This window comes from Camelina sativa, chromosome 14 (assembly GCF_030686135.1).
Source record: "Camelina sativa cultivar CO46 ecotype springtype chromosome 14, ASM3068613v1".
In the NCBI taxonomy this organism is placed as follows: Eukaryota; Viridiplantae; Streptophyta; class Magnoliopsida; order Brassicales; family Brassicaceae; genus Camelina; species Camelina sativa.
Window position 1 is genome coordinate 4,929,431 of NC_141893.1, and position 20,160 is coordinate 4,949,590.

General features: G+C 35.4%; 4 protein-coding genes and 1 pseudogene across 4 annotated transcripts; 3 read left to right on the plus strand and 2 right to left on the minus strand.

The window, feature by feature from the left end:
* Positions 1–949: 949 nt before the first annotated feature.
* LOC104743236 (F-box protein At1g11270 pseudogene) lies at positions 950–2,157 on the plus strand (annotated as a pseudogene).
* Positions 2,158–7,630: 5,473 nt separating this feature from the next.
* LOC104739844 (glycosyltransferase BC10-like) lies at positions 7,631–10,198 on the minus strand. The gene is made up of 10 exons (XM_010460310.2): positions 9,727–10,198; positions 9,530–9,646; positions 9,344–9,444; positions 9,157–9,228; positions 8,973–9,054; positions 8,719–8,799; positions 8,512–8,553; positions 8,290–8,346; positions 8,066–8,212; positions 7,631–7,975 (listed from the first exon to the last, which is right to left on the minus strand). Exons 1-10 carry the CDS (start codon positions 10,024–10,026, stop codon positions 7,808–7,810), a joined length of 1,167 nt encoding a protein of 388 aa, XP_010458612.1. The 5' UTR covers positions 10,027–10,198; the 3' UTR covers positions 7,631–7,807.
* Positions 10,199–11,895: 1,697 nt separating this feature from the next.
* On the plus strand, positions 11,896–14,065 carry LOC147927841 (uncharacterized). The gene is made up of 4 exons (XM_087485903.1): positions 11,896–12,555; positions 12,645–12,778; positions 13,013–13,517; positions 13,604–14,065. Exons 1-4 carry the CDS (start codon positions 11,896–11,898, stop codon positions 14,063–14,065), a joined length of 1,761 nt encoding a protein of 586 aa, XP_087342029.1.
* Positions 14,066–14,394: 329 nt separating this feature from the next.
* Positions 14,395–14,838, plus strand: LOC147927842 (uncharacterized). Its single transcript, XM_087485904.1, has one exon. The coding sequence runs from the start codon at positions 14,395–14,397 to the stop codon at positions 14,836–14,838; it is 444 nt and encodes a 147-aa protein (XP_087342030.1).
* Positions 14,839–16,280: 1,442 nt separating this feature from the next.
* Positions 16,281–19,992, minus strand: LOC104739847 (uncharacterized). The gene is made up of 6 exons (XM_010460314.2): positions 19,849–19,992; positions 19,673–19,767; positions 18,141–19,015; positions 17,436–18,038; positions 16,543–17,138; positions 16,281–16,459 (listed from the first exon to the last, which is right to left on the minus strand). Exons 2-6 carry the CDS (start codon positions 19,686–19,688, stop codon positions 16,336–16,338), a joined length of 2,214 nt encoding a protein of 737 aa, XP_010458616.1. The 5' UTR covers positions 19,689–19,767; positions 19,849–19,992; the 3' UTR covers positions 16,281–16,335.
* Positions 19,993–20,160: the final 168 nt, after the last annotated feature.

Genomic DNA, 20,160 nt, shown 5'->3' on the forward strand with positions numbered 1-20,160 from the left:
CACATCGTTAAATTAAAAGATCAGGTTTATCCAAACTTTCTCATTGAAATTGTTTTGATCTCACTAAAAACAAATAAATAATAATTTAGCTTTAAACTCAATATTTAATAATTAAGCCATGTGGTGTTGGTAATCTTGGCTCACACCTTGAATTTAAATATGTGTTTTGTTGATCTGGTTCAAAACTCAATAACATGAATTTTGAACATGAATGGTACATGAATTTTCAATTGAAATACAACTTAGATATATAAACGCATTCTTAACCACATCACTATATATGAAATCAAAATCAACATTGTAATGAGGTTGTCTACTTCAACATAATCAATAACAATTTTAACATTGTATCCAAGATAACCATAATTTATGATGTCTAAAATTTTGAAAAAGGAAGATTCAGTTCACAAACTACAATAGCTCACATCAACAAGATTTTATAAATGAGGTTTATTGGTGAGGGTTAATCATCTCTTACAAATTCCAATGTAATTTGGAGATAAATTAAATTTGAGTAAGAAGTAAGTAAGAATATACATAAATTAGACATAACTTTGTACCAATAATCGGTTGTGATAAACTGATAATATGTTGTAAATCATTACCATCCATACACATCCACATATAATCGATATTGTTGATACTTGTAAAAGATGAATAAGCTTACCTTGGCTAAACACTAAATTTATTTTATCTAAAATTTTGAAAAGGGAAGTTTTTCACCATCATTAAATTCACAGACTACAATATGTAAGAATCTAGACAATAGATTCAAAACTTACTAAAAAATAATTAATCACTTTAGCACGTTGGTTAAATTTCTCCAAAAAAAAATCAATGATTTTCAATATATTCAAATATAGAAGGTGTAAAAGTTATGGGTTTAAGCCCAACTGAAAATAAAAGCCCAAATAAAAGTAAAACCCTAAAAGAAAGAGTGCAGGAGAAGTCAAGTTTCCGATGAGATGTCGGCCACGTGAAGAATTTGTTCTAAGGGGAGGGACAGAGCTCGCGAGAGAGCGACAAGACACAATGTTGAAAAGATATGGTTCGACTGTGGAATCGAAGCGAGATCGATCGAGTGTGGAATTGCTACCACACGATGTTGTAGAGCTCATCCTCGAGAGGCTTCCTGTGGAGTCTCTGGTGAGGTTCAAGTCTGTATCAAAGAGCTGGAAATCCACCATCGAGTCGCAGCGTTTCAAGGAGCGACAGTTGATCCGTTGTAGGCAATCCCGAGGTATAGATGTTCTTTTCGTGTCCTTTGGTGATGATGAAGCTCGAAGGAGGAAGATTGTGTTGGGGTCTTCAGTAGTTTGTACGGTTAGGTTCCCTACGTTTGGCACCGCAGCTAGCCATGGTAGTTGTGACGGTGTGCTTTGCCTTTACAGTATCGACAGACCGAGTTTCGTGGTGAATCCCGCTACTAGAGGGCATCGAAGTTTCCCTCTTTCCAGCGTTCAACAGCTCAATTTGGAAAGGTATAAGAAAATAATTAATGTTTGACACCCCATGTCCCAAGCTTGGATTCGGTAAAGACAAAGTAAGAGGCACATACAAGCCCGTTTGGTTGTATAATTCATCTGAGTTTGGCCTAGAAAACGTTACCACTTCGCTTGTGAAGTTTTCGACTTTAGCACCAACGCTTGGAGGTACATTCTCCCTGCTTCTCCCTATCGGATTATTTCTTTCCATTACCCCGTGTATCTAGATGGGTCACTTTACTGGTTCACTGAGTGTGAAGAAACCAAGGTTTTATCTTTGGATCTCCACACGGAAACTTTTCATGTCATCTCAAAAACTCCCTTTCCGCATGTGCGTGACCCGCCTGGCGACTTCATCATGTGCATCCTCGATAACCGCTTGTGCGTGTCCGAGAAAAATTGACCCACTCAAGTCATATGGTCGTTTGATTCTTCGGGCGGCAACGAGCCATGGAAGAAATTGTGCTCCATTGATCTCACGAAAACTTTTACTTGGTTGGAAGCACTCTTTCCAATAGCAATTTTAGACAAGACTAAGTTATTAATTCGCGGTCGTTCGCACTTGCAACCAGTGGTGATACATGATCTCCATACCAAATATAATGATGTCCTTTTCACACCTACCACCAACGGAGATTGTGTTTTTTATTCCCCAAGTCTATTCTCTGTTTAATCATATTAATTTGTCTTTCTTTTCTCTTATTTGTTGTACTGATGAATTAATTTGTAATCTAACATCTTCTTCATTTTTAATTTAAAGATGATTTTCTACTCATCAGGAAGTTTTCGTTGGCTTCTTGTTATTATACTCATCTTGAGAGGTTCGACGCATAACAAAAACTTGTTCCAACAAGGTGATGCCTATGAAGCGGTTATGAAGATGTTTAAAAACTGTTCCACTTCTCTGACTGTTTACAGTAAAACCTCTATAAATTAATAAGGTAGGACTATGAAATTTTATTAATTTATAAATGTTTTAATTTATCGATAAATTAATAATTATTAATTTATCAATAAATTAATAAAACATTAATTTATGAAGATATTTTCTCATTTTCATAATTTTGAAAATTTTCTATTACAAAATAAGATACTTTTGTTATCATTCACATTTTAAAAGAATTTTTTTAATTTATATAATCTTGGTATCGCAATAGGATGAATGTTAATTGTTTACTAGAATTATATAGGTAAAAATGATAAATGATAGAAATTTAAAGTTTACAAGAAATTGCTAGTAATATATTTCATGGTAATGATGAAGTCGAATAAGATATTATGATACCTTAGAACCAGTTAGTAAAGAAGTAATTATCGAATCTAAGACTCTCTACAATTTTTGGATGCGATTTGAGAAGATAAATAATGAAAAAGATTAGAAATGAACTCTATTAGAATGCAAATTAAAGAATAGCCAAATAACAATAGAGCCATATTTCAATATATATATTAGTTTATTTGATTATTAATTTATGATACTGATGAGACTATATTTTTACATAGGATTTTCAAAAAAGTTATTATCTTATTATTTTATCGAAATGTATTATTTTTTACACCGGCCCAATTTGGGACCAAAAAAATTTATTAATTTATAGCGAGTATTAATTTATAGAGGTTATAGTGTATTAGTATTATTGTTTTGTGTCGCTCGATAGGGCATCACCTTGCTTGAAAGGTTTTGTGAAGATATGTTGGTTACATGCGTCTTTGCCTTCGGATTTTAATTGTGTAGGTTTTTACTAGTACAACAATACGTCAATACCGAAGCAAAATTGTAAAGTAAGCGTCATATATATATAACCCACCAATGAACTAACCTCCAAAAGATCATTCGAATTGAGACATTGTTGGGTGGGGGTCATGTTGGATATGATTAGTTTACTAAAGAGAATCGAAGTCGTTTCTTTTAATTATAATAATCTATAATAAACTAAAAAGAGTCATGTCGGTGAGTGTAACTTTATAACAAAAAATAAAATAAAAAAAACCTGATTTTAAAGTTGAGTTTTGAAAATTAGCCATTAATAAGATTTTGACATATGTCATATTATCAATTTCAGATTTTAACATGTATAAAAGTTAATATTTAATTAAAAGAATTGGATTACAAAAAAAATATATTTTGTTTTTTAAAAATATTAATAATGTAAAAAGATAATTTTCAAAAAATACAGAATTTATAAAAAAAAAATACAAAGTTTATTCAAATAATTATAAGAAAATTATATATACATATTTATTTCATAAAATTTGAAATTATAATATTATTTCCTTATTTTTAATTTTAAGTTATTAATTCTACAAAAACAAATATAGAAAAAAACATTAAGGAAAATATATAGATAATTATTAATTCTAAATTTTATAAATACTTACATCTATATAAACATAAATTGTCTCATATTTAAATAATTTATTCAAAAACATTGCTTTCTACTTTGCTTAATTGGAATTTTGTTTTCTAATGGGAAAGTAAATTTTTCTTATTTTTACTAAAATTTTCTCCTACTTTCTTCTTTTTCAGTTGGGAATAAGTAAGGTTAATATATTGAACCAAAAAAAATTAATATATGCGTATTCTTTTCCTAAAACTGTATTTTAAAATTTATTGTAATATTTTTAGATTATTTTATTTAATTGATATTTTTATCATTGAATTATTTGGAATTTAGAATTTTCTATTGTTTCTTAAATTATGCCAATTTTTTTTTCTTTCTAATTTCTCAATCTTTATTGGTTGGTCATAAACCCTTTTTTCTTTACAAACATAATTGTTACCATTATTCATTCAATCATAAAGGAAGATAACGAGTAAAAGCTCATCAACCTAATGAATGGATAAAATAGGCTAATCAAACACAAGTGTACAACAAACATAGATAGATAGATTGGATAAAGATAAATCGTTGTTGATAGATCCATATGAGCTCAAGCACTCTGACACTCTGGTTTGCAGAAAGGTTTAAAAGAATTGATTTGGCCGTATACGTCACCAAAATGCACTTATTTTTTTGGTCAAGGGTCCTCAGAGAACTTCATGATGAGTGACCTTCCTGTAAGTGATTGTCGGAACTGTGAGAGTGATGACAAAACACAGGAAAAAATCATTTGTTGTTTTGTAAGGTTGGTAAACAAGTTTTCAAAGTCTCCTATACGTAACAAACCGACCATCGAATATGAGTGGGTCTACGAGCCGGGAATAGATGTTGAGCGCATTTTGGAAGGTGGGCCCATGGACTGAGAGTGGACATGGTCACTAAGCAATGTGGCGTTTGAGGCGTTACAGAGACAGAGGTTTCGTCATGGTGTGTCAAACACTTTCACAAATACATTGGGAAATTTAACATTAGTTACTATCAAAAGATTTTGTAACGTTAGAAAAAGGTTTTTACTTTCATTGGTAGTCGGAGCAAGCCATTTTGGTACAAAACTATATCTAATTTATATAGATTGGTTGTTACTAATTACAGTAAAACTTCTATAAATTAATAACGTTGGGATCATGACATTTTATTAATTTATAGTGATATTAATTTATCTATAAATTATTAATTTATAGATATATATTTTAATTGTTTTAATTTTTAAAAATTATGAATTGAGACAATTTTAGCAAAATAAGATTAGATTTTCTGATGTTATTAATTTAGAATTGAATTTGTAATATTTAGAAAACATTATTGATAATGAATTATAAATACTCTATAAAAATATCAAAATCAAAATGGTACATATGTAGAAATTGAAAACTTAAAAAACTTAGCTATTTTTATGACATGTTATAGAGTATTTTCTATCATTATAGTTTGAAAACACAACATGACAATTATTTTATAGATATGAGTTCTATGAGAAAATTTTAAATTTTAAAACATACATATATCAACGTATATATATATATATATATATTTAGATGATTATTAATTATTGATATTATTAGAACTATATTTTAGATGAAAATTTTCAAAAAAGTACTATCTTATTACCTTATCAAATTTTATTATTTTTTACACTAGGATTTGGGACCAACCAAATTTATTAATTTATAGTGTATTAATTCATGAATTATTAATTTTTGATGATGGTTATTTAGAATAATGGGATAGGGCTCAAATTTTGGGTGTTCAAATCTCACTAACTCAGATTGACAAAGCCGAAAAAATTATCTCCGATTAATTGATCTAAAGCCAAATTTTTTTTGGGTACTAGTAAATTTTTTTTTGTTCTTGGAAAAACATGAAAATTTGTATGCGAAAATCTTTTTTCTAATTCATTAGGTTCATCATTGCCAATTTGACATTTTTTGCTCTAATAATAAATAACAAACAATTTGTTCATTTGGGGCTTTATACACCCAAATCTTATTATTGGCCCTTATAAATTTGCTACGATGCTAGTTATAAAGAATATTTAAAAAATTGTCCCAACAACATCTTAATCTTTTTACCAAAGGAAGTCACGTACTAATTGCTTTGGGAGTTCTGCAGTATAAGTAAAACCATATCTAGCACTTGTCTTCTAGTCTAGTGTATGCAACATTGTTTGGGTAAAAAGCTTACTCTCACAAGCAAGAGTATTGCAACCTGAGTGGGAACCAAGTAGCAATTGTTATTATGCTTATGTTGCATACAAACTAGCTTGCAATACACATCAATTTGGAAGACATAAATCTGTTTACAATATCAAAAGAGCACATACAAGAACTGAAAGAGAGAGGAAATATAAAGAAAATATATGTAAACCCAGGAAAGCAAGATTGAGTGAAAGAGAAACTTGTAGTTTTCTGCAGAAGAAGGGACAATGACAATGGTAATACATACTCACCACAGATCCATATAATGCAATATACATAACATTCTTCATCCCAATAAGCAATAACCTGCATAAAGAAACAATGTTGTGTCATAGATGGGAAACACAAGTAAGAAAACGTAGTGTCAAAAAGAAGAACTTCGAGAACCATAGTAAACCTTTCCTTGAAAGAGGAAACACAATGGCTTAACCAACAAGCCTTGAACTTGAAGCCTTTGGTGTGAGGCGCAACTACACAAACAAACACAATCCAATAATAGTTATAACAGAGAAATGAAAACAAAGAAAAAGCCAAAGCCAATCATGAGTCTGAAACAGAGAAATGATAACAAAGTAAAAGCAAATCCAACCAAAGTTTAAAACTTAAGATCAAAGCCTAAAAGTCTAAAACTCTAAAAAAAATCCGTCTCATCATCTTCCACACAGACTTCAGTATCCTCATCTCCTCCTGTGAAATCTTCTTCAGTTTCATTATCATCATCTTGAGTTTGGAGACAGGTCTGTGTGAACTATTTTCTATGAGTTTGGAGACAGCTTAAACCATAAAAGATTGTAATCTAAACAAGAGGAAAAGTCGCCGATTTACAAACTTAATTAGCTTTTAAACACCAAATCAAAGAAGTTCATATAAATCTACTCTTGACTGAATCAACTAGAATTAATCAATCAATCTATCTCAGCAAAAGAATCAGAAGGTAGAAGAGTTACATTGGTCATATTGATTCAGTCAAATATCAAAAAGCAGTCAAGTACCACAAATACGGATATTTTGTAAAAAGAATGACCAAGTTAGAGTGAAGTAGTAAGAAACAAGAGAGAACTTCGAATCTGCAGAGAGAGAGAGCTCCACTTTGATCAACTGAATTTAGCCAAAACCTAGAATTCTCTCCTAAGGTATTTCAATTTCCTACTTCAAACGAAAAAAAAAAACTCAAACCTCTCAAAGAGTATCCTAATCAGACACTATAGTAACTTCACAATCTTCCTCCATTCTTCTTCAATCTCTGGTTTTATTACTCTCATTCCCAGTTAAATCACACTAATCAAGAACAAAACAGGCTCATCCGCGGTGGCGATTTTTAACGCCAGTGGTTAAAACGATGAAGATGACGATTAGTATCAGTAATCAGTGGTCGTCTAAAAGCCATCCGTCTCAGGTTTTTTGGTTGATCGAAGACGGGGAGGTCAAAAAAATTACTTGTGTTATGTCGGTTACTTCTTTTCTCAACATTACTTGTACCTCTTAGGAAGAGTGGTATAACACTTGCTAAACGTAACGTATTTTATAATTGAAGCCAGTTTCCTCGGGGAAATTTAGCACCCAAACAAGATTCCAAAGTAAAAGAAAATTCATTGAGTTGGTTTCTTCTAAGCGTCATATATAAAATCAATTAAGTAACACTCATGAGGGATTTCTATAAATCAATGCTATGCCCTACTCTATGTATACTCTCTGTTGCTTGACCTACATGATAGGTTATTACAACTTTGCTTACACTGTTGCAGAGTTATAATAAGGTTATGTTTGTTGATGATCCTATTAGTCCTTCGCTCACAATGCGCATAGCAGCTTCATTCGTGAACTTCCTTGCAAAAAGAAAGCACGGGACTGGTCTTGAATCCGCCTTACACCATTCAGTTCGAGATTCAGACTCATAATAGACATGGTCTAATTTCTGCCCCCAAGAAAAGAACGAGAACGACAAAATTACTCAAAGATCTATTTGGTTGTGATTTTGATCACCAGTAGAATAAGATTTATGTACCTTTATTTCTTTAATTTCCTCAGGGCCAGAGTTTTCAAATGTGAAAGTGACGGGATGCCAAGATTTGGCTTCATATTTTGTAGCCGAAACGTTCCATACAGTATATGTCACCGTTCGTCGTTCCATTTCACTCTCTAGTCCTTGCATCTGAAAATATCAGTTTGGAATACATTAACCAATATGGAACTATAAAAATGGGAGAGATTTTTCTCAGAGAGGATTACCGTAAGCAATGTTTGCACATAGTGTTCATCGGGGATGCAGTTGCGCCGTTTCTGTTTCTGAGTTCACATCAAACATAAAAAAAATCCACCAATTCATTATGAAAGAAGAGTTAAAAGCATAGACAGTATTGAGTTTGTTTTGAAACCAACACAAGAATCAACATAATTGGTTGGTTCAGACTGCTATAAAATGAAAAATCTCAACTTCGAAGTATCACTTACAAGAAACAACCATGCCTCATTGGTACCTAAAGGTGGACATCTCTGCAAACCAAAAGAGAAATCAACAAATAAATATCTTGCTTCTTCAGCAAAAAAAAAGAATCAAGATTGACATTTCACTTAATGCTTAACGGTGAACTGGTTGCTACTCAATGAAAACTAAACAGTCACGAGAGGAATGGAATATACGTAAAGCTAAATCTTTACCTTGCAGAATTCCTTAAAAACTGGGAATACGTTACCATCATTTACAATAACCTCTGCATGATTTCTGATCAAAGCTATCCACTGCAATAGATAAAACAAGGATGAGATTATAAACTTTATGAACTGCAAAAGGAACCTCTTGTCCCTCACAACCTGATGCTTAAATTTCCAAAAGAAACTCAGGCTTCAAAAATCTTGGTAAGCAATCAAATTCAGCAAAGTTGTTTTCATAAGCAAGACAGTGAAGATAGAACCTGGGATCCTTTTCGCCATTTATCTTCAGGTATCACAGGAGACATTTTCAGACTGTACCGTGTCTCTTTAGTATGAAGAAAACTGCAAATAGAAAGCAAGAATCATAGTTATCAATCAGGCCATATATGTCAAGTCTGAAGTACTAAGAAACCTCATCAAAAAAATTCAGAGTTGCATATCTACCTATCCACAAAACTCCTCGGTGAAGAGATAAGATAACTGTATATATAGCCAAAGTCATATAATGGAGCACATCTGCAAAACAGACGAAAGCAAATTGAAATAAGTGCGTAAATCACATATGTACAGTTCAGCAAGCAAAAGGGAACTCGAACTCAATGGAGTAATGCTGAAAGAAGAAGAAGCACACCTGTCAGAGAGAAGAACAAATCTTTGATTGGACTGATCCTCTAAAGCAGAAGCAAGCAACAATCTTTCAGCTGCAATCATGCTTGATTCACCCCATACTACCTATATAATAAAACACACTCATCCTAAGTTTTTCAATTCAATCCACTCTTAATCCTTAAGAACAGTCCTAAAAATGAAGACTCACCTTAATGCTATTGTTCAATTGGCGATTATAGAAATACTTAGACCGCGTAGTGTCTTCATTGAACACGAAACCAGGCAACGAATGTACATAGATTGAGAAATTAGCATGATCCACACCCTACAAATTCACCAGAATCAGCAATTTTGAATTTATAAGAGTTAAATCAAAAGACATGGGTCTAATACTACGAGTTGGACCTTGAAGAAACTATCCCACATAAAATCAAGAGGGAGATCACGGCGAGCTAAGAAAAGGAAAGCGAGCTTGGGACGAGGATCGCCGGAGTATTCACGGAGCCGGGTGGTGGTGGTGGTACGAGATCTCGCGACGACGGAGAGCGGCAATGTCGAGACGGAATGGTAATGTAGTTGGATCCTTAAGAGAGCGAAAAGGCAAAGCGCGGCGGAGAAAACGATAACGAGCTTCCATCCAAGCCAAACGACGCCGCCGCGACGTGACGACGGAGGCTGAATCTGCGGCTGTGGTTTCCTCGTCATCGTCGTAGTAGTACCTCGATAAAATCGCGATCATTCGAGTCTCTCACTGTCTCCCTCTCTATAAGGTTTTGTGAAGTCAAAAAAAAGTTCAGAAGAATTGGAATTAAAAACATTTGAGAGAAGAAAGAAAGAAAGGTAGACGAAGATGGTAGTTAGAGACGGTATAAACCTTCTGAAAACGACGTCGTTAGGCGCGTACACGTTTAAGTTTGGTGGGGTCTACGTTAATATGAAAAAATTGAAAACACTACGAATATATGTCATAAACTCAAAATAATATGGTATGTTATTTACAATTTTTTGACTATGAATATAAATAATATCCAATACATAAAATGTATTTTATTTTCTTTCTAAACAAATAGAAAATATTCAACTTTGAGGTTTAATGTACATTATAAATTATAATATAAGGTAACATTGATCAAAAACTAAAATAATAACCAAAAAAAAAGAAGTCAAAACAGGGTGTCTACGGTTACTACACATTTTATGATGTTACAATATCGCAACCTTTTCATTTGCTCTTCAAAAGAAGATTACATCAAATATTCCTCTGCCAAAAAAACCAATGGCTTCCTCCAATTCAAAAAGTTACATCAAAATCCCCATTTGAAAAAAAGGAATCATTGTTTTCAAGAGACGCATGTTACATAATATACATAGGGAGTTTTACTAAACTAGTACATAAATCGTTGTTTATTATTAGAATGGGGGTAGGTAGATTTGCTTATAAATGCCAAAACAGTCTTTGGCGGAATGTGTTCGGAAAAAGGAAATTACGTTACATGCCATCGGTGAGAGTGTTAAAAGAGAGCTGTTTTTGGAGGGAAAAAATTTCGCCAAACCATAAGTCTACCGTAGAAGTAATGGTAAATTTAGTTAAAATTGGTAGAATTATATAATAGTTTAATCGGTTTACTTAGATTTATTCGGTAGATTAAAGTATAGTGACGGGAGAGATATAGTTAAGCGATAGAGTTACATGCGTAGTAGAGTTATGCGACAGAGATATAAATAGTTATGGTAGATTTAGTAAATTCAATAGAGTTATTTAGTAGATTAAGTCAGAGCCGTAGAGTTATAATTAGTGGTGGTAGAGTAAATTATAAAAAGATTGTTAGAGTTATGCGTGAAATAGAGATTGATGATAGACTTACACGAAGTGATGGTAAAGTAATAATATGGAATTGAGTTATGTGGCAGACTAATAAGAAGTGACAGTAGAGCTAGTGGTGTTGATTGAGTTATAGCTGATAATAGAGTTTATAAAGGATGTTATGATAGAGTTATACTGACTAAATTAGCATAAGAACCATAGAATTTATGTTTGGTGTGGTGGTAGAGTTATTGAGTTGTAACAATTTTTTGTAGGTTAAAAGGGAGTTCCCTACTAAATGAAAAGACAAATTTGCCCTGAAGATGTGTTCCTTAGCCGAACACATCTCGAACCCATCCATTCCAGTACTTTCAGAAATTTGCTCGAGAAATGGTGGAGATCCCTTTGTTATGTGGGAAGTGGGTATTTTCTAGCAACCGTTGGGTGTTTAGGGTGGATGCAAGAAGAGGTTGTAGAGTGATAGGACTGAGAAGACGAATTGGTTATGAGGAGTTTGTTGAAATGGTGTATGAGGATTTCGGGTTAGATAGAAGAGTTTGTGAGGTGAAGTTATCATACAAATTAGGAACAAAGACTTTGCTTTTTCATTACCAGAGGACACCCCGCCGGTGTTTGTTTGTAATGGGAGACAATTTCAAGGACTCATCCGACAAAGTCAAGCAGAAGGAGTGAGTCGGCTTTGTGTTGAAATTGTCCATTCAAGGGAGGAGGAGGAGATCTCTAAAAGCTGGAAATACAATAAATTGGAGATGGCTACCAGTCACGATTACTATGAAGTGAAGGCGGCAGGGAAAAGACAAGTGGGAGAAGACGAGGAAGAAAACGATGAAGACAACAAATTGAGGTTTGATTGTTTTGATGACCCAGATGGAGCAAGTTCAGGGGATGAAGAGTATAGTGTGCTTAATGATAATGAAGTTGAGAAAATTAAGGACGACGAAGAGGCAATTGTGGAAACAACAAAAGCAAAAACAGGTTGTTCGTTTCCTAAAAGTAATTGTAGTTTTCGCAGTCTGTTTGAGGAATTAGATATCAATGAAATTGATATAGCGGTTGGGGAAACATATGAGTCAAGAAAAGCTTTGTGTGTTAGATTGAAGATATTAAGTGTCGTCCAAAAGTTTGACTTCTATGTGCCTCAATCAAGGCCTACTTTGTATGTTGTGAAATGTTGGGTTCGTGGCGGTCGGTGGAGGGTGAGAGCTTCAACGATTGGTGATTCTCCAATTTTACATATTTGGATTTATGAAAGGCAACACAGTTGTTCCGTGACCGAACGGAATAGGCGTGCAAGAAAAGCAACACCAGATATTTTGGCAGAACTCTACAAGGAATTCGTTGGGGGTTTAGGGATTGGTGTTGTGCCAAACCATGTTGCAGCTGGTCTTAATCTACGGTATGGAATAAAGGTAAGTGTATGGAACATTACACTTGATTGTTATATGGCAGTAAGTTCATGTTTGATCTTATACATTTTCTTATTCCTAATTTGTTGTAGATGGGTTATTGGAAAGATCATCGTATTCTCAATTGTGCTCGTGAATTAGTTAGGGGTAGTTATGAAAGTGGATATTCAGAACTACCTTCGTACTTATATATGATTAGAAGAGCAAATCCCGGAACTCTGACTAGGTTAGAAGTGGATGGAGAAGATAGATTCTAATCCATTTTCATAGCATTTGGGGCTAGCATAGATGGATTCCCATTCATGAGGAAAGTCATAGTGTTTGATGGTACCTTTTTGAAAGGAAAATATCTAGGAACGTTGCTAATGGCGACGACACAAGATGGGAACTATAACATATACCCTCTAGCTTTTGCTATGGTCGATACTGAAAATGATGAGTCATGAGAATGGTTTTTTAGACAACTCAGTCGTGTTATTGAAGATGATGAAAGGCTTGCCATTATACCAGATAGACATAAGTCCATCGGGAAAGCAATAGGAAAAGTTTATCCTCTTGCTAGTCGTGGGATTTGTACTTACCATCTACACAAAAATATTCTGGTTAGATTTAAAGGCTCTGAGACGTTTGGTTTGGTGAAGAAGGTTGCAACTGCATATAGGCTCCAAGAGTTCAATGAATTGTTTCAGCAACTGCAACAGGCGAACCCAGACTTACACGCGTATTTGGTGCGGGCTGATGTTAGTAAGTGGAGTCGGTTCCATTTTCCAGGTGATAGGTGTAATTTTACCACCACCAACATAGCGGAGTCTCTCAACAATGTCTTAAAAGCAGCTAGACAGTATCCCATAGTTAGTCTGCTAGAGGAGATACAGATTATGTTGACTAGATGGTTTGCTGCGAGACGGAAACAGTCTGCTCTTATGACAATTATTCTGACTACTCAAGTTGAGACGCTTCTCCAGGTAAGATAACATATGTTTATTTGTCAAGCAGATGAGCTTCTTCACGTTTTACATCTACTAAATATGTAGTGCCCTCTGCTTTACAGGCCCGAGTTGCTCGAGCAAGTTTGCTAACTGTCCAAGAGATTGATCCAAACCAATATGAAGTTAGAAGTGGGGCATCCATGAATGTGGTCAACCTATCACAAAATAAGTGTTCTTGTCGTGTGTTTGATGTTGACAAACTACCGTGTATCCACACAATTGCTGCCTTGGAGACCGCAAATATTTCAAGAATTTCTAAGTGCCATCCCTATTTTCGAACAGATTATCTAAGACATGGTTATGCTAAATCAGTTATGCCGAAGGATGAAACCTGCCCATTACCAGACAATTTCATTGAGAAGAAAGTTAAAATACCACATGTAAGGACTCAATCTGGAAGACCGAAGCTGAGTAGAGCTAAAGGCCCAGTTGAGATTGCCATGGATAGGAAAAGGCCCAGGAAATCCCATTGTTGTGGAAACTGTGGACATGTCGGCCACAATCGTCAAACATGCAATGTTTAATATATTAAGTGACAATATTTGTTTGTTTTTTGTAACTGTGGTAAATGACTTGGTTGTGGCCAAAATTTAACTCTGGAACAACACCCTTATATTATGTGACCTCTTTCCTTTTAAAACTCTCACTTTAAACCTCTATCACATTACCAAGTTAGGTGTGTGTTAAATGGAACATTTAACCCACATTAATGATTCTTCTCAACCGTGAACTGTAAAATTACTTTACGTCCACTCTAGAGTAAAAATATGAATTTTTTCCAACCCCATTATAAAAGCTGCATATGAATGTGTTGGCCTAACACGCTTAACCCTAACACAAAGTGAAACTCAACATGGCTTACATTCCGACGCCCATGGTCACTGATATAATCCGCCGTCTGGGGAAGCATGGGTTTAGGAACCTTGGTCCATTTATCGCTGCGGGACCGACGTACAAAGAGCTTGTATACTCCAACGAAGTCTTGTGTGAGGTAGATTTGGATGAATTTATATTCAATGGCCAACTTGCTAATGTTTCTTCCTCCTATAGGCCCTTCTTGATGAAATGTCTTGAGATAGGACATCCCACAGCAAAATACGTTGAATCTCTAAGGATATTGACTCAAGTTAGTCCTTCACAAGCGGTGTTGGATACGCTTGGTGAATCCGCAACTGATAGTATATACGCACACTTCGCATATGCTATGATGCTCATCTGCTGTGGAGCTTTGGAAGACGGTATACTTTTGACGAAAGCTTTTCCAGAAAGGTCCCACACATACACGACGCTATCATGATCGCTGATCAAGTTGAGACACAAATCAGGGAAATGGGTCTTCTTGGATATCATATTTTTGATGGGTATTATCATTTCGAAATTGCTCCTCTGTGTTGGTCAGAGCATCACAGCGGACTTGACATATGTGAAAATTGTTTCGCATTCACCTACGCTTATAAATTTCGAGAAATGTGTTGCAAGGTAAAATCTATCATGTTTCATATTATTGTATCGTTTTCCTAATGTCGGGATGTATTTGCCAGTTCGTTTACGGTTTTTTCGATTGTGTAATATTGTAAGTTGTATCAGTTATGTGTAATATTTTAAGTTGTATTAGGTGGGTATTATCCATGTTTTAATTAGGGTAAGGAATATGTGTAATATGAATGTTGATTACTAGGACAATCGTTCCATATACTTTATAGTCGTTTTGTATACACAAAAAAACCAACAACATTATAGATGTTCACATCACCATCATTCATTACATGCAACTTTCAACTTTTACACCGCCATATGTATCCCAAAATACATAACCCATGTTTACAAAATACGACCCCAAGATCATAACAAAATTGCATGTTCTATACTTTGTATCTAAGAACATGCAACGTTGTAATGTATACAAAATGAATCTTGGACATCACAGTCGAAGTTCAAAAAATATTGGTTAGCAACTTAGAGTACATAATATAAAAGAGTTCCTTCTTGATGAAACTCGGTGATTATATGAAGGCTGCTCGCTGTGACAGAAACTCAACGCCACCAGTATCGGAACCACGAGGTTTTGGGTCAGTCATTTGGATGAAGCAATCAGTGTCTGGAACCTCATCAAATATCTCAGCAGCAAGTTTTAGTCGGATGGCGGGCATTGCAACATCAGATAAACCTTCGTATGAAATGCCAATAGCTAAACACTCGATTTATTTAAATGCAAAAATTCCACAATCCCCTTGCTAAAAGTTTTGGGGACACGTTTTAGACCTATAAAACGTGAAAGCCCTTGCACTCATCTTTTTTTTGTTCTCAGGAGTGGCGACAATATGCATCAACGCTGGAACCATACGCATATATGGCTTGCAAGACTTCATAACCTCATCCTCTTTGTACAAGCTGCATATATTGTCATAAACTTTAACTTTTCTGCCCACTAAGTCCACTTCTACAGCTACCCAATGGTCATTGTTGATGTTGTGTGCAAAGTACAGAACATCAACATCATCAACCCACCTCTTCTTCGTGACTCCGTAATTAGGGTAGAGACCATTGTATACTTTGAAATACATATCAGTGAACAACCAATTCTTCTGACTGTTAAACTGCTTGTAGTCTTGCATCCATTGATTGACAAACCATGGATCTAAGAAGGCAATCCTATCGGTTAAGAAGGGGGACACGCCTGCATAGATATTTTCCTAAGCATATGCATCAGTGGACACAAGTGCTGCAAGGTTCGAAATAAAACGTTAGTATCCGATTGTTTCCATAATATTCATTCATATAAACTGTAAATGTGTCATAAACAAACCGCATCCTTCAACCAACCGTAAGTCGGATCTTTCTTAGGCCACAACTCCTTTGGTGTCATTATCCTTAAGTAAAAATTAGCTGATGAGTCGCAGGTGTCGAGACCAGTTTCTCTACAACACAAAATTAAACAATTATTCACACAATAATTACACAGTATACAATAAATTGACATCATGAAAAAAGGGAGACTAACAGCTCATTGTCTATGAACCCCATTAACTTGTCAACCTTGCCTGCAGACACTTTCTCAAAAGGATCATAATGCCTTGGTGAAAGTACCTTCCCCTTAAGAATGCGCTTAACCACCGAACTCCCAATGTAGGGGTCAAGCTTTGTTGCTGCAAGGGTTCTATCCCTTTTATGTAGACTACTCTCTCCATCATCCTTACACAACAAATACAACTTGTCTAGCGCCGATTCAATATTTTTCCTAGCCGCATTTTCAATAGGGTCTGAAAAACCTGAATCTGAATCTGGCGATGCGGGTTGCTTTTCCTGTGTACAACCAACCTCTCCAGCTTTTTGTTGGTCACGTATAGTCCCACCTAAAGCAAACGGTGTTATACATTGGTTCTTGGGTGTTGTAAATTCCTGACTTGTATCTCGAAGGCAAACAACAATAGGTTGCTTTGTAATAGGGGTCGAGAGCTTCTCCTTCCAAGTAAGGCCTTCCTTTCTTACATTTTTAGCATTCTTCGCTTGCAACATGGATTTCTTAGTAGGGTTTCTCACCGCACATGAAAAAGGAAAATCTTCCTGCGATGTTTGCTTCATCTTTACTGCCCATGACTAAAACGGGAGATATTAATAGAAACACATAACATGGATGAATAAATTTATTAAGAAACTGAAATACTAAATTTAAATCAACAAGTCAAGTCTTGTGTGACTACACAACCAATTAAACGTTAAAAAGAGAATCGGAAAATGGAAAAGAAGATAATACAGGGCTAAGAAAGAAACTAAAGCTTCAAAACGTTTCAATGCCCACCAACTATTCCATTGTCTGCACAGACAAACCACTCCTCTTTGTAAAACATTTCACATTGTAATTTAAAAAAAGATTTTATTTAAAACCCATCATACCTCATCTTTCTCGGCAGAACCACCAGCCTCCCCTGTTTTTGATTCTTCATCGTGGGCAGCAAGAACTTCTTCTCTAACTCTATTCTCTTCCAAAGCTGCCTTATCAGGTAATCCAGAATTTCCTTTCTTCAACTGGATCACATCATTCTCAAGGACTGAAACCTTTTTTTCTATCTCTTTCACTTGTTCACCAATACTTTTCAACTTCCCTCCCAAGTTTTCATTCATTTCATCAATTTTCCAATCAAGAGTACTCAAAACCTTTAATACACTTTTTAGTGCCCCTTTATCCCCGCCCTCCAGCTCAACATCATCGGCACCATCATCATTTAAATCTTTAAGCTTCACCGGACCTTTTGCTCTCTTGTGCGTGGAGGAGCAGGAAGATGGCGTAAACTTCTTCAAAGGAGGTGGGTCCTCGAAGACACCCTCCTCTCCATCACCGGACCATTCTTTTTCATCTACACATCCGAGGAAAAGATCATGTAGCAAATTATCCAACAACTTATTTCCACCAACTCTTTCTCCAAATACTGCATTTTCCCTTGGCCACATTGGATATATATCCTCTTCACGTCTGAAAACCAAATGCTTAACGTCAACCTACACGTCAAAGACACACAAATAAAAATAGAAACATCAATAGGGTTTGTCAACATATAAAATTCACAGGTTTACTAAGTTTATTCTGGATATTTACCCTACCTTTTTCTTTAACTTCTTCTCTGCAACTAAGGTTGCTTCAACTGAAATCCTTGGTCGGCCTCCACCCCAGCAAAGAAGCGGCACAACAACTTCGACATCATCATCATCAATGATCCGTTTCCTCCCATATTTTTTCCCAAAGTTAACCAAACTTTCCAATGCCCATACAATTAGAACATGTACACATCCATGTATAGCATATGTGTCGTTCTCAAAGGACACAATTTTAATTGACTGATTCAACTCCTTAAATCCAACACGACCCCAAGGAAATCTCTCAAACACCTCAATATCCAGCATTCGTTTCGCATACTCTAATGGAATCCTGCTGGGCCGAGATAGTCCCAATATACCAACATGAAGGACAAACAACAGTCCAATCCTCTTTCTAATTTGAGGAAGCAAGGTCCGATGATTCTTCATCGCTTCATCCAACTCAAACCAGTTTGGACCAACCCCTACATCAACCTTTAACTCAGCCCAGAATTGAGTGTGATCAACATCCACTTTATTCTCATTATCTATCATATCACATTTCAGGCTTGTTATGTCTTCATACTCATAAAGAGAAAACCTGATAGGACTCCCTTCAATCAATGCCCACATCTCATAGCTCCTCTCTATTGCCAGTTGTCGAGTTAATATGTAGTGCACCAACTTTGGCCACCATACATAATCACTATCCGCAAGTTCTAAGATAACTCCTACTTGCGATTTCTCTTTGATTTTCGTGTACATATCTTCCCCAATGCACTCCTTCATAAATCCAAAATTGCTCAATGTGCAATTATTATGCATGCTCCGTCTTTGCAAAGACGATTTCCCTTCAGGATACAACCTTGGAGGGTACCTCTTCTCTGCCCTTGATCCTTTAACTGCAAAAGACAACACAATACTATATTAGATTCTATTTCCTGATTAGCGGAAACGACAAATCTTCTTAAGTCTTGGTTTTTCTACACCCTAAACACCACACTCTCTCAAACTCTATCACAACACTCACTAAAACTCTATCAAAACCCTCACACAACTCTTTCACAACCATCTATCATACTCTATCACAACACTCACTAAACTATCTATCACACAACACTCACGAAAACTCTATCACAACACTCACTAAAACTCTATCACAAAAACTCTATCACAACCCTCACTACAACTCTATCACAAAAACTCTATCACAACCCTCACTACAACTCTAGCACAACACTCACGAAAACTCTATCACAACACTCACACACCTCTATCACAACCATCTATCAAACTCTATCACAACACTCTCTAAAACACTATCACAACACTCACTACAACTCTATCACAACACTCTCTAAAACACTATCACAACACTCACTACAACTCTATCACAACACTCTACATCCAACGCTAAATACACCACAAAACAACAATACAAAACATCTCCTAACCTTTTCCTCCTATACCCTCCCATATCCCTCCTAAACTCCTTTATCAAACTCAATCCCAAACACCCAATTTCAAAATTATACATCTCTCTCAAATCACACACTTACCTTTGGATTTTTTCATCACTAACCCAAATTCTTTCGACTCAACCTTCTTCGTTAGCACCCCGCCACTCACCGGTTTCTTCTCGCCGATTCTAACCCTAGCATAAACACCACACCCTCCATTAGATATTTCAACAAGATTTAACAAAATACGTCAATCATATATACTCGCCCCTTACTCTATTTCGTTACAACGCGGCTGATTTTCCCTTCAAGATAATCTCCCAACGAAACCCAACCCAAATTTGTACTGAAATCTATTATGTATTTAACCACCCACCGAGATCTCCGTCCGAATCCCCGACGATATCGCTTCTGCAATCGCTTCGCCAAGTCGACACCACACAATAGAACACAATTAAACTTTCCCTAGGGTTTCACGATTTCAATTTTTTTTGATAGAATCCGATTTTTTTAATCAAAATGGCATACCCGCAATTAAACAGATAACCAAATGGTTAAACGACTTTTACCAATTAAGTAGTACTACT

What these genes read in the sequence shown, in the direction of transcription:
- LOC104739844 (XM_010460310.2), bottom strand. Translation starts at nt 10,026, where the DNA reads ATGACGAGGAAACCACAGCCGCAGATTCAGCCTCCGTCGTCACGTCGC. An exon ending in TGTGGGATAGTTTCTTCAAG is followed by an intron (nt 9,647 to 9,726) that starts GTCCAACTCGTA and finishes GTGAATTTGTAG; the next exon opens with GGTGTGGATCATGCTAATTT. An exon ending in CCGAGGAGTTTTGTGGATAG is followed by an intron (nt 9,055 to 9,156) that starts GTAGATATGCAA and finishes TTCTATTTGCAG; the next exon opens with TTTTCTTCATACTAAAGAGA.
- LOC104739847 (XM_010460314.2), bottom strand. An exon ending in AGAAGAAGTTAAAGAAAAAG is followed by an intron (nt 18,039 to 18,140) that starts GTAGGGTAAATA and finishes TTTGACGTGTAG; the next exon opens with GTTGACGTTAAGCATTTGGT. An exon ending in GTTCTGCCGAGAAAGATGAG is followed by an intron (nt 17,139 to 17,435) that starts GTATGATGGGTT and finishes CTCCCGTTTTAG; the next exon opens with TCATGGGCAGTAAAGATGAA.
- LOC147927842 (XM_087485904.1), top strand. Translation starts at nt 14,395, where the DNA reads ATGGCTTACATTCCGACGCCCATGGTCACTGATATAATCCGCCGTCTG.
- LOC147927841 (XM_087485903.1), top strand. Translation starts at nt 11,896, where the DNA reads ATGGCTACCAGTCACGATTACTATGAAGTGAAGGCGGCAGGGAAAAGA. An exon ending in ATCTACGGTATGGAATAAAG is followed by an intron (nt 12,556 to 12,644) that starts GTAAGTGTATGG and finishes AATTTGTTGTAG; the next exon opens with ATGGGTTATTGGAAAGATCA. An exon ending in AAGTTGAGACGCTTCTCCAG is followed by an intron (nt 13,518 to 13,603) that starts GTAAGATAACAT and finishes TCTGCTTTACAG; the next exon opens with GCCCGAGTTGCTCGAGCAAG.